This window comes from Sus scrofa, chromosome 2 (assembly GCF_000003025.6).
Source record: "Sus scrofa isolate TJ Tabasco breed Duroc chromosome 2, Sscrofa11.1, whole genome shotgun sequence".
Classification (NCBI taxonomy): domain Eukaryota; kingdom Metazoa; phylum Chordata; class Mammalia; order Artiodactyla; family Suidae; genus Sus; species Sus scrofa.
The window spans coordinates 142,387,473-142,401,268 of NC_010444.4; the positions used below are offsets into that span (position 1 = coordinate 142,387,473).

At 50.9% G+C, this 13,796-nt stretch overlaps 1 protein-coding gene across 2 annotated transcripts; it reads right to left on the bottom strand.

Annotated features, from left to right (window-relative positions):
* HARS (histidyl-tRNA synthetase) lies at positions 91 to 13,760 on the bottom strand. 2 transcript variants are annotated; one of them, XM_003124033.6, is made up of 13 exons: positions 13,575 to 13,760; positions 13,206 to 13,295; positions 8,808 to 8,927; positions 6,213 to 6,308; positions 5,161 to 5,286; positions 4,162 to 4,269; positions 3,921 to 4,019; positions 3,596 to 3,689; positions 3,245 to 3,372; positions 2,921 to 3,163; positions 1,156 to 1,272; positions 822 to 968; positions 91 to 479 (listed from the first exon to the last, which is right to left on the bottom strand). In XM_003124033.6, exons 1-13 carry the CDS (start codon positions 13,662 to 13,664, stop codon positions 408 to 410), a joined length of 1,530 nt encoding a protein of 509 aa, XP_003124081.1. In that variant the 5' UTR covers positions 13,665 to 13,760; the 3' UTR covers positions 91 to 407. The 2 variants fall into 2 exon arrangements, with proteins under 2 accessions (XP_003124081.1, XP_020940550.1); XM_021084891.1 differs by having other exon boundaries at positions 2,921 to 3,372.

The following is a 13,796-nucleotide window of genomic DNA, read 5'->3' on the forward strand; positions in this document are numbered from 1 at the left end:
CGCCCCGTTTTCCACCTCAGAAGTGGTCGCACTGGGAGGCCCGGGCTCTGACAGGGAAGGCGGGGCGAGGCAACAGTGACACAGGCCGGCTCCAGTGGTTGAGGCATTTTATTGGACCTTAGGCGGCTGGCTGTGGGCCCTGCGGCGGCGGAGACCAGGTCGGGCCTCAGGCGCACACGCAGGGCTAAGCCCCCAGGGCCTCATGTGGAAAATGGTGTAGCAGCGGGCCCTTCGTGCCTGTGATTATCAATAAAATAATCGTAATAAAAATGTCTCCGTTCTGACCACTCTTCGGGTCTTCCTGCTGGAACAGAAGTGTGCCAGGCTGTTGAATTCAGTACTTTTGCAGAGTTTTGTTTTCGCTGTAAGTCGTGCCAGTCCCACGTTCCTCGGGTGGTTGGCTTTACTCAGCAGGTGCAAGAGGGCTGGCTCGTTCTCCTTTTGATTTCCTCCACGAGGTCTTCCCTGCGGACGTCCACCTGGCCGGGACGGAGGGACAAGGTGGTGTGCGCATCCTCTGCTGGCTGAGGGCCCCCGCCCTCTCCAGCGTCAGGCCTGGCTCAGCTGGGAGCGGGAACCCAATCAAACACCTCAGGGGAGACAGTGCTTCTTGGGGGGCAGAGAGACAGAGGGCAGAGGTGGGGAGGGAGAGTTTACCCTCCCATGATCACAGGGCCAACTGAACCCTTGGGTCCTTTCCAAGTGGGCGCTGAGAGGAATGCCGCGCTTTTGCTCCGGTCTTGAATGGGCCTGGGCCTGGGCCTGGGCCTGCCCGAATGGTACACGGCCCGGGTCCTGCAGCCTCCCTGCCCGCGACTTACCTCTTCCCTGCTGGTCACTGAGCGCAGCTTGACGACCCCGTCCTTGAGTTCCTGCTCACCGATGATGGCCACCAGTGGGATGCCCGCCTCCTCACAGTACTGCAGCTGGTTCAGTAACTTGGGGTTCTTCTTGTAGAGCAGCTCTGCCTGCAGGGGACCGGGGAACGAGATGAAAGCTGCCTCCTGCAGTCCTCAGGGACAACCTCCTTGGGGCCCAAGCTGGCCTTCACCCTGAGTAGTCACAGTAATGGCAGGACCGCCATGGATAAGCTTTCATTTCCTTTGTACCCAGTGTGCCCTGGACTGCTGCCACTCTGGGGCTTGCCTCCTCTACCTTGATGCCAGCATCCCAGAGCTCTGAGACCAGCTTCAGTCTCTCCTCCAGCAGCTTCTTCTGTGCAGATGCCACAAGCACCTGTGTCTCTGTGGTCCGGACCTTCTCCTCCAACGCCTAGGAAAGAAGCAGTTAAGAAGGAGCTGGGCTATCCTTTCAAGACCTTCAGTGGGCAAACGGAGCAGGCTCTTGTCAGGATTCTGAGCCCAGGCCCAACTCTGCCAGAGCAAGCCAGTCTTCTCATCTAGCAACTGGGCAAACAGTAGTTCTTAGAAGAATAAGAAATGAACTGACTGGGTGTTCCCGCTGTGGTGCAGCGGAAACGAATCCGACTAAGAACCATGAAGTCAAGGGTTCGATCCCTGGCCTTGCTCAGTGGGTTAAGGATCTGGCCTTGCCGTGAGCTGTGGTGTAGGGTGCAAATGTGGCTCAGCTACTGTGTTGCTGTGGCTGTGGGTGTAGACCAGCAGCTGTAGCTCCATTCGACCCCTAGCCTGGGAACCTCCATATGCTGCGGGTGCGGCCCTAAAAAGCAAAAAAGAAATGACCTGACTGGCTTGTGTGTGACTTGCCAGAATAAATAATGTAGGGCAGGAGTTCCCTGGTAGCTCAGTGGGATAAGGGTTGGTGTTATTGCTGCTGTGGCATGGGTTCGATCCCTGGCTGAGAACTTCTTTGAGTTGTGGGTATGCCCCCCTGCCCCCCCCCCCAATGCAGGGCACAGGTAGCTCATGTATAGTAACTTCAAGCTTATCTCCACCTAGAACCTTATGGGTCCACAGGAGCATTCACAAGAAAGTGACATTCTGAGCTCACCCAGGTAAGCCGGTTCCCCCTGGCAGTTCTAGTTCCCACTTGCTATTTGTCCAGTCAAGAGGCTGTGACTCTTACACTTCAGCCACAAGGCACAAATCGGGGGTTGTGTGGGTAGAGGGGAGACAGAATGCTGCTGCTGCTGCTGCTGCCAGCATCTTTTTATGGAAAACTCCTCTTATTGTTCTTAAAACATAAGATGCCTGCTGCAACAGTGACCTCACTGGAAAACGCGAGTGGTTTTCACTCTAGAGAAGAGGATGGGAGGCGGCGGAAGGTGACTGCCAGAGCACTCCCCCGGAGGAACTAGAATCAGCCACTTAAGAGCAGCAGCAACAGAGGTGCGCTTGAGGCCACCAAGGGCGTTCCTCGTGTGACTCTAGGTGCTGGAGAGTCCAGAGAACCATCTGAGGGATCCTGGAGCCGCAGACACATGCTTCCCACTTAGAGACGAAATCGCAAGCTGGCTGGGAGCCTGGATTCAAATTCTGACTCTGCCACTTATATCTTGGGTAAATTATTTGATCTATAATCTTCAGTTTCCTTGTCTAAGAAATGTAAATAATAAAAGCAGCTCCTGTCAGAGGGCTATTTAGGAATTTTATTAGACAATGCATGAAAAGCACTAAGCACCGTGCCTGGCACAGGGTAGTAAAATATTAAGTATTTTGTATTATGAGGACAATCCAGGTCTTTGGACACAGTGGCCTAGATTCCCGACAGCCCCGAGGGAAACAGGGACCCAGAGCCAAGGGTTTGGTGAAGAAAGAAGGGTCAGAGCTCCATCAGGCTGGCCTATAATGGGGCGGAAGTCCGTGAAGGACAGCAATTATCTTTTGCAAGTTCCTTTGCAAAGAGGCTCCTTGTCCAAAGCAGTACTGCTTGCCTCCTTGGAAGATAGCTCAGGTGCCACCAGCTGCCAGAATGTCGCCCACCCAGCCCCAAGACCTACCTCCAGCCTCTGCTCGACGATGGAGAAGATCCGCTCTACCCCAATGCTGAGTCCCACGCACGGCACCTTGCGCCCTTTGGGGTCAAACATGCCCACCAGCCCATCATAGCGCCCTCCAGCGGCCACACTGCCCACACCCAGGGGTTCTTCTCCAGCTTGGGCAGGGGGCTGCAGCAGCACCGCCTCATAGATCACCCCGGTATAGTAGTCCAGCCCTCGAGCAAGGCTCAGGTCGAAGGAGATCTGGGGGGATAAGAGCAAGCTCAGTTCCGGATGAGGCTCAAGGTCCTCCAGCCCCAGGGCTCCCGCATCAAACGGACTCACCTTGTCAGCGACGCCAAACAGGGTCAGGTATTCAAATAGCAGCTTCAGGTCTCCCAGGCCCTCCAAGGCCTGTTTGTTTTGGGACAGTTTAGGATCCTGGAGTAGCTGTTCCACCAGGGATACCCCGCCTAGGGAGACAGATTTGTGAGCCAGACTAATGAGAAAAAGGTAAGGGCTCTACCTTTTCCTCTGGACCACTTGCGCAGGCAGGCCTGTGTGCAGACACACACACACACACACACACACACACACACTCCCCCTCTCTCCTGTGCATCTACACACACAGAGGAGCTTGGGCTTTAGGCTTGAGGACAGTGGGACGGCTGCCGGGGAGGCGGGTTGGTTGCTCACCGTGCTGTTGGACGTAGTCCCCAATGCGGTCGGCCACCTCGGGTGCCAGGCCCTTCTCTCCCACCATCTCATTCTTTACTTCTTCCCAGGACATCTGGGCAGACAGATGCCGCCAGTCAGGGACCCCCTGGGCAGCTTCTCCACTGCCAGCAAGTGTGGGCCTCCTAGAGTGGCGGTCTTGAGCAGAACCTGCCCGCCAGCCTACATCCTGGGGTGTCTTCCTCTGGGGGGGACGGAGGCAGGGCCCTCTCGCTCCTCATCATTTCCACTTCACAGGGCAGGGAGGGGGTCCATGAAAAGACGAGTTGAGTGCTGGGGTCGTTACCTTGTCCAGCTTGTCCACCGAGGAGCAGATGGTGCGGAACTTGGTGTCAGGAACACCGCAGATGGCAAACAGCCCATCCAGGATGCGCCGATCATTCACCTGCAGCAGTGAGGAGCAGAGGCTCCCGCTACATGCCACGCAACAGCCTTGGACGCGTGCGCTACTGGTCCCTCTGCACCAGGACCTGCTCCTGTGAGAGGCCAGGCCCAGCTGTGCCCTCCCAGCCCCACTGAGCGCTGACCTTGACCAGAAAATCGCCTATCTGGAGTGAACTCAGGATTTCACACATGATCTTCAGGCACTCCGCATCGGGAATCATGGGGTCAAACTGCCCGGCAATGTCAAAGTCCTGCAGGGACAGGGGGAGTGAGAGGTCCTCGGGGGTTAACCTGTTTGGGGGGAGGACCCTTGGGGGCTCTGCTCTCTAGGAAGGAGGCCTCCTTGGACTCACGTGCAGAGCCCCTTCTTCATGCTGTTGGTCTGTCAGCCCAGAGCAACACCTCAGCCTCCCGGGTCCCTTCCCAGTCCTGGTTTCCTTCCCATCTGTTGGGCTAGTCTCTCATTATCTCACTCGTCTCTTTTCCCTTCTTTCCTTCCACTGTCCTGGGGCCCTCTGCAGCCTTCATCATTTTCTCTGTTCATTCAGAAGCTCTGCTGCCACTCTGGTCAATGATACCTCGAAGCCAATTCTTTTATCCATCGCTGTGATTCTATCACTATGGTTTAATATAAAGAGCACTGGACCAAGAGTTCTAATCTGGCCTTTCTTTGTGTTGTGTTTTTTTTTTTTAAGGGCCGCACCTGTGGCATATGGAGGTTCCCAGGCTGGGGGTGGAAGTGGAGCTGTAGCTGCCACCACAGCCACAGCACTGCGGGATCCGAGCCCTGTGCGCGACCTACACCACAGCTCACAGCAACACCAGGTCCTTAACCCACTGAGCGAGGCCAGGGATCGAACTTGTGTCCTCGTGGATCCTAGTCAGGTTCCTTACCGCTGAGCCACACCGGGAACTCCCTAACTTTCTTTTCTTATCCCTATGATCCCCTCATCTGGCTGAGCCTCAAGATTACTCATACGTAAAATGAGGAGAATAATCCCTGCCCTGCAAGTGAAAATACTAAAGAAATCTCAGGCTTAACATTATCTGGGGCACCCAGTTTGTTCAGGACACCACGAGGACGCAACAGATTCCCCTGGCTTGCGGGAGGGCCACCTTAGCCGGCCTGCCCCCGAACTCACACACTGGTAGAATTCCCGATACCGGCCTCTGGTCATTGCTGGGTTATCCCGCCGATACACTTTGGCTATGTGGTAGCGTTTAATATTGGTCAGTTTATTCATTGCCAAGTATCGCGCAAAAGGAACCTGATGAGAGAGTTAAGGAGAAAGTCCCTCCTATCGCAGGCGGCAAGTGGATTATCACCACGAGCAGAAGCTGGGGTCCGACCCCACCCTCTGTGGGTAAAACCGGCACCGGTTAGATGAACAGCTTTCCTGTACCCCAGCAAGAACCACCTTCGCTACCGCAAGGGACAGCTGAAATCTCCAAAAACACTAAGGCTCTTTTCTTTGGGGGCTGAGCTGAGCACAGCAGGGGCTGGGCAGACTGGCCGGGGAGCAGCAAAAGGGCCCCGTGGAGGATCTCTAAGCGTATGATGCGCGGACGTAGCCTGGAGATAAAGGACACGTGCTGTTGGTCAACGAAAGAGAACTCTGCCCACCGGACAGGGCAAGTGAGACGGATTCTGGAGCCACGGGATTGCTGGCGGAGACCTGGGCCCTACCTAAAGCTGAGGTCCCGCTCAGGATTCACAGGCCTTCTTTTTTTTTTTTTTTTTTGTCTTTTGTCTTTGTTGTTGTTGTTGTTGTTGCTATTTCTTGGGCCGCTCCCGCAGCATATGGAGGTTCCCAGGCTAGGGGTCCAGTCGGAGCTGTAGCCACCGGCCTACGCCAGAGCCACAGCAACGCGGGATCCGAGCCGCGTCTGCAACCTACACCACAGCTCACGGCAACGCCAGATCGTTAACCCACTGAGCAAGTGCAGGGACCGAACCCACAACCTCATGGTTCCTAGTCGGATTCGTTAACCACTGCGCCACGACGGGAACTCCTGGCCTTCTAAGGCTATAGTCTGTTTTGCCAATGTCTTGCTCCTGGTTTAGAGAAATAATTTCCCTGACTGCAAAATGCATCATAGTTGATCCCACCTGTGTCTAGCTGTCCCCAAGCCTGAAGCTAGAAAAAGCCCCAGTCCAGTTAAGGGCCAATCCATCCCAAGTGTAAAAAGATACAGTGAGGTCATAGCGGAGGGACAGCAGCTCGCCACCCTGGTCCTTCAGGTCATAGATAAGCTTAGAGTCTTCCCCGTACTTTCCAGTCAGTGTTTCCTGGAGAAAACAGAAAGAAATGGGATCACCCCGTAAGTATAACAATTTAACAGCAAGTTTTAAAAACAAAAACTACCACTCTCACATGACTGATTTCAGCCTATTTACTCTTCCTCTGCTCTCTCTTCCGATGTTTATTTATTTGATGTGGTTATAATCAAAAGGAAACCCCGCTTTTGTTTTCTATTTATCACATTTCCATTTTGTGACAGAGCAGAAGTACTATTTAAATTTTTTTTTTTTACTTTTTGCCTGTACCTGCAACATATAGAAGTTCCTGCATCAGGGATCAAACCCTTGCCACAGCAGCAAGCCCAGCCACTGCAGTGACAACGCCAGATCCTTATCCTGCTGGGCCACCAGAGGAACTCCCTGAAGAGTTATTTTTATTTCTATTATTTATTTATTTATTTACTTGTCTTTTTGTCTTTTCTAGGGCTGCACCTGCAGCATATGGAGGTTCCCAGGCTAGGGGTCCAATGGGAGCTGTAGCCGCCGGCCTACACCAGAGCCACAGGAACTGGGGATCTGAGATCCAAGCTGCATCTGCGACCTACACCACAGCTCACGGCAATGCCGGATCCTTAACCCACTGAGCAAGGCCAGGGACCGAACCTGAAACCTCATGGTTCCTAGTCGGATTCACTAACCACTGAGCCACGATGGGAGCTCCTGAAGTGTTACTTAAAAGCTGCATAATTCCAGTGAGAAGAAGCTCTGTATCTCCTTCCTGCCTAGTGTTTCACTAATAGATGTTTAGGCTATACCAACTGAAAAAAACCATTCTGAAACAATACATTTCTGTTGTTTGTTTGAGCCATCCAGTCTATGGCAGTTTGTTATGGCAGCCTTAGCAAACTAACATAGTTGGTAGAAATAGGATTGAGGTCACTCAGAAATTCTACTTCTGTGAATTTACCCTGCAGTTAAACACCGACAGTACCAGACACTGTTCTAAGCCCAGCATACACATCACATCCGTGAACAAAGGCAGCCCAGGCCCTCATGGATCTTCTATAGTCATGAGAAGAGACAGGCAGGACACTAATGCAAGGAAACCAAGTAACAGGTAATTAATTTTCTTTTTCAGCTGCACCTGCAGCATATGGACGTTCTGGGCTAGGGATCAAATCCAAGCTGGAGCTGTGACCTCGGCCACAGCTGCGGCAATCCTGGAACATCAGCCCAGTGCGCCAGGCTGAGGACTGAAGCAACAGCTCCACAGAGACCAGCTGGATCGTGAACCTGCTGCACTGCAGTGGGAACACCTATTTACTCATTTATTTTGGCTGAGGTGTGCAGCTGCTTGATGTGGGATCTCAGTTCCCAGACCAGGTATTGAACTCTGGCCACAGTGGTGCAAGCACTGAGTCCTAACCACTAAACCACCAGGAATTCCCAAGAACAGTTTCTTTTCATTTGGCTGCGCATTGGTGAGGGATTGAACTCACACCACTGCAATGACCTAAGCAACAGCAGTGGCAATGCCAGATCCTCTAACCTTTGGGCCACCATGGAACTCCCCGAGAACTTTTTTTTTTTGGCTGCTCCACGGCATATGGAGCTCCCAGGGATCAGATCTGAGCTGCAGTTACGACCCAAGCCACAGCTGCAGCAATGCCAGATCCATAACCCACTGTGCCGGGCCGGAACTCCCTAAGAATTTTGCCTTTTTTTTTTTTGCTTCGAAGCTACGGCTGCTGGCCTACCTCACAGCCACAGCAATGCGGGATCCAAGCCATGTCTGCCACCTACACCACAGCTCACAGCAATGCCCGATCGCTGGCCCACTGAGTGAGGCCAGGGATCAAACGTGTATCCTCATGGATACTAGTCGGATTTGTTTCTACTGGGAACTCCCAAGAACTGTCTTTTTTTAATAGCAAAGAACTGGAAACAACCTCAAGGTCAATCAGTGAGGAGACTGGCTGCATACTTATCCTTTACATGTTTGGTCTGCATGTACCTGGGACAAACTCAAGGACAGGTGCCATGGAATTCAGTGTAGACAGGAGCCACACCAATGTCCACTCCTGAGAGGTGCTCTCTTTTGGAAGCTGCTGGCCACAACGAAGGTAAATTAAAAAGCAGGGCCTCGAAGTTCCCTTTGTGGGGAAGCGGAATTGAATCCGACGAGGCACCATGAGGTTGTGGGTTTGATCCCCAGCCTGGCTCAGTGGGGTGAGGATCCGGCGTTGCCGTGAGCTGTGGGGTAGGTCGCAGATGCGCCTCGGCTCCCGTGTTGCTGTGGCTGTGGTGTAGGCCGGCAGCTGTAGCTCCAATTCAACCCCTAGCCTGGGAACCTCCATATGCTGCAGGTGGGGCCCTAAAAAAAAGCAGAAAAAAAAAAAAACAGGGCCTCTCCCTCTATGCCAGTCCCGTGCTGCTTCTCCTGGAGAAAAGATCCACATTCTTCTGCAACAAGAGAGAGCCCTTTGGGCCTCACTGGCCTGCCCTCCTCTTTGTTGTCCGTGCAGCTCCTCTTCGTCCCTCACTCACCTTCAGTTCAAACACAGGAGTGTCGATCACTTCCGCACCGTGGCGCTTGAAGCAGCCGATGATCACGTCAAACACCTTCTCCCGAACGGCCATCTGCCGGGGACTGTAGTCTCTCGTGCCCTTGGAGACAACAGGGATGGGGTTTCAAAACTAAGACGAAGAAGGTCTAGAAATACATATACGTATATATATATATATATATTTTTTTTTGTCTTTTTGCCTTTTCTAGGGCCGCTCCCACGGCATATGGAGGCTCCCAGGCCAGGGGTCCAATTGGCACTGTAGCTGCCGGCCTACGCCACAGCCACAGCAACACGGGATCTGAGCACGTCTGCAACCTACACCACAGCTCATGGCAATGCCCGATCCTCGACCCACTGAGCAAGGCCAGGGATCGAACCCGCAACCTCATGGTTCGTAGTCGGATTCATTAACCACTGTGCTACAACAGGAACTCCAAGGTCCAGAAATATAAAAGCATGACCTCAATGATGATGAATGCAAACCCTGTCCCAAGCTTCGATTCTCCTACAGGCCAAGAGTTGGAGAACAAGTACAAGCCATTCCCTATTAATGACCACATCCATTTGCTCTTACCCCTCTAAGTTCTAATGCCTTTTTAGCTTGGATCTATTTTCTAGATTTCCTGGAACTCTGTTCTCTGAGAAGATTTTCCTGAAATCATTTTCTCAGATAACACATTTCCCTGCCTAACGGAAACCAGCTACCTGGTGACAGGCATATAACCAATCAAACTGGCTTAACCAATTGAATTCCAGATTTTACAAGTAACATTCGTTTCCGAGATAACTTAAAAAAAAAAAAATCCTGGAATTCCCTGGTGGCTCAAAGAGTTAAGGATCCAGCGTTGTTACTGCTGTGGCTCAGGTTGCTGCGGTAGCTCAGGTTTGATCCCTGGCCCCAGTACTTCTGCAAGCTGCAGCTTCAGCCAAAAACAAACAAACAAAACTTAATGAATACCATTTGTTCTCTAATTTCCTCCCTTCCTTTCTTTTGTCTTTTTAGGGCCAAACCTGTAGCATAGGGAAGTTCCCAGGCTAGGGGTTGAATCTGAGCTGCAGTTGCTAGCCTACACCACAGCCACAGCAACACCAGATCCTTAACCCACTGAGCAAAGCCAGGGATCAAACCCACATCCTTATGGATACTAGTCAGGTTTGTTATCACTGAGCCATAACGGGAACTCTTCTAATTTGTTTCTGATAGCCCTATGACATGGGCTGGACACATATATTTTATAAACAAATTAGAACATTTTGAGAAGTTAAATCATTACCTAAGGCCCTTCAGCCAGGGTTGAGACAGTCAGTACGAGAACTCTTCGGTTCTTCTAAGTCACAGCTTCTAGTTTGGGCTTTTTTTGTTTATTTTTTGCAGTACCCACAACATGTGGAAGTTCCTAGGTCAGGGATCGAACCCACATCCTCATGGATACTAGTTGGTTCTTAACCTGCTGAGCCACAACGGAAACTCCAACACCTGCCATTCTTATTTTATCTAAGCCTCGACATTTTTTTCCTTCAGGTTTGTTTGTTGTTGTTGTTTTGGCTGCATCCACAGCATATGGACATTCCTGGGCCAGGAATGGAATTAGAGCCACATCTGTGGCAACACCAGATCCTTAACCCACTGTGCCAGGCCAGGGATTGAACTTGAGTCTCAGCAGTGACCCAAGCCACTGCAGAGGCAACACCATGTACTTAACCTACTGTGCCACATCGGGAATTCCTTCCTGTAGTTTTTCCTTTTTTGGTATTTTCAGGGCCGCACTCGTGGCACATGACAGTACCCAGGCTAGGGGTTGAATTAGAGCTGCAGCTGCTGACCTACTCCACAGCCACAGCCATGCAGGATTCAAGCCACATCTGTGACCTGCACCAGAGCTCATGGCAACGCTGCATCCTTTAACCCACTGAGCGAGGTCAGGGATCAAACCTGCATCTTCATGGATACCAGTCGAGTTCATCACTGCCGAGCCACAGTGGGAACTCCGAGGATGCAGGTTTGATTACTGGCCTTGCTTGGTGGGTTAAGGATCTGGTGTTGCTGCAGGCTGTGGTGTAGGTCACAGATGCGGCTTGGATCCAGCTTTGCTGTGGCTATGGCATAGGCTGGCAGCTACTGCTCTGATTCGACCTCTATCCTGGGAATTTCCATGTGCCACAGGTTCGGCCCTAAAAAGAAAAAAAAAAAGGTAAATCCCAGATATCATAAAATGTCATCCATAAATATTTCAGTCTTAGTCTCTTACATCACAAACAGAACAAAAAACTACAATACCTCCTTTCTTGCAACCAACGAAGAGCAACCCTTTACCTTGCCAAACCATTTTTAATTACCAAACCATTTTTAATTACCCCAAATTGCCTCAATAATACCTTTTTATGGTTGGCTTGTTTGAATGATTCGTTTTTGTTCGGGGTTTTTTTTTTTTGGCTGCGCCTGCGTCATGTGGAAGTTCCCTGGCCAGGGATCAAACCTGTGGCACGGAAGTGCCCAGGCTGTTGCAGTGACCAATGACAGATATTTAACTTGCTCTGCCACAAGGGAACTCCATAAGGGAACTCCTGAGTCAGAGTCTAAACGAAGTTCATGCCTTGTATTTGGGTGATATCTCATGTTTTTTTAATCTGCAACAGTCTGCCTTTTTTTTTTTTGCCTTTTCTTGGGCCACTCCCGGGGCATATGGAGGTTCCCAGGCTAGGGGTCTAATTGGATCTGTAGCCACTCCACTGGCCTACACCACAGCTCACGGCAATGCCAGATCCTTAACCCACCGAGCAAGGTCAGGGATGGAACCTGCAACCTCATGGTTCCTAGGCAGATTCATTAACCACTGCGCCACGATGGGAACTCCTGCTTTCCTTTTTTTTAAAAAAGAATTCCTTCATTTGTTGAAGAAATGAGCCATTTTTTCCTAAAGAATTTTTCCCATTCTAGTTTTGGTTAACTGTATACTCAATGTTTTAATTTAACATTTTCATGTATTTCCAGTAAAGTGGTAGTTAGGTGTGAAGAATGATTCAGTATAATTCTTGGCAAGAACACTTCATAGGTGGTGCTGTGCAATTCTTATTGCATTACATCAGGAGGCCCACAATAATATCTCGTCCTACTTTTAGTGATGCTAAGATGGACTGATGAGTTTAGGTGAGGCCAGCCTGATCTATCATAAATTCCCATTCATCTTTCCTCCCAATAGTTTGAATAACTATTGATGACCACTGCCCGGAGGTTTTAACACTGTCTCTTTAACCTCTGAAATGACTTATATGTAGAAAGGAAGAGCTCAATGAATGTAGGAGCCCAAAGAATTAATCTTAAAATGGGGCATCTCAAGACAAGGAAGACAGATCATCTGACCTCTCCTTTGGAATTCAGTTTCACACACTTTCATTGAATAGCTACTCAATTCCAATCTCAGCCTCTCAGGCTAAGTAAACCATGTGAATAATGAAAAGGCAGCAATAAATGTGGTAACGGAGGTATATTTGTCAAGTGCCGAGGGAACCCAGATGAAGGGTAAATAGTTCAGTTTATAGAACTTATAGAAGTAGCATCTGAACTGACATCATGGATGCTGAGCTAAGACTCTCCAACTTTATTTCACTCTCTATCTTCATTTCTACTTCTCCATCTGGTTCTAGCCATGAGGTCTTTTTATAGTTCCTGGAAACTACAAAGTTTCATTCTCGCTTCAGGACTTCCATTCCCTGGAGTCCCCTGTGGCACAGCAGGCCAAGCATCTGGCTTGTCACTGCAGTGGCCCAGGTGGCTGCTGTGGTGTGGGTTCAATTCTTGGCCAGGTAACTTACACATTGATGCAGGCAAGCCCCCCCCCCCCAAAAAAGGATTTCCACTCCCTATCTGGACCTATCTTCTTCTGACTCTTCATCTATCTCCCACTCATCTTTTAGGTCAGCTAGTCTATCACTTTTTTAGGGAGGCTTTCTCAGATTCCCCACTTGTCCCTTATTTTTCTCAGAGCACTTTGTTATTTCTTTACATCACTTAACCAAGTTGTAGTTACATATCTATGTGTGGGATCATATCTCCTAGGTCTGTTTGCTTCAGTAGAATGTGAGCTGAGGGGTGGCTATGTTGTTTACCATGGTACACTCACCTTGTGTAGCGATCACTCAAAAAATATTTACTGAATCAAAAAGGAGTAGCAGTAGCAGGTAGACGCCCCTAAATACTTAGCTGGCCTAGTTTCTGCCATCACTTTGCCATCCCAGAATGACTCAGGTAGAGTCCAGCCCAGCCTGGCACTCAGAGTAACTGTTGTTTCCTCTGCAGCATTTCAGATCCTCCTCAATGACCCGGTTCAGGGAAGCAGGCACCCTCTCAGAGGCTCCTTAAAGATATGATACTCACCTTGGGAGTTTTGAGCACAAACTTATGTTTCCCTTCATCAGGGCCGAGCTGTGCCTTCAGTTTCAGTAGTTTTGCCACCTCCTCCTCGATCTGTGGAGGGAAAGCAGGCGCTGGGCTGTATCACATCCACTCCTTCCCTTCCCCGCCATTCATTCAGTATCTCTCGCTCATCGAGAAGTGCGGCAGATCTGTCTCCCAGGCCCATCCTTCCTTCTCTTGGGTCCTATCGCAGCTACCTCCCCACCGAGCCCATCCTCCTCCCTACCAGTCCGGTCCCTGCTTCCATATCTTCAGCCTCTGTGCAGCCCACCCACGTTCTATGTCCTCCCTGGCCTTGCCTTGTTCCCTCCCCTGCCGCCTGGGTCGCACCTGCTCAGTGCTGGCCTTCTGCTGCTTAAGGCCCCGCACGCGCTCTCCCTGAAGTCGCACCAGTTCCTCCAGCGTCTCACGCCCTGCCATACTGGCTGCCAGCCGGAGCTGATTGCTGTCCAGATCGGCTGTGGCGGCCACAGCCTCAGCTCGGACGACTTCCGGCTACCGAGTCGCGGGCTCACATGCCTAGAGAGCCACCACCCAGGACAACAATCACTT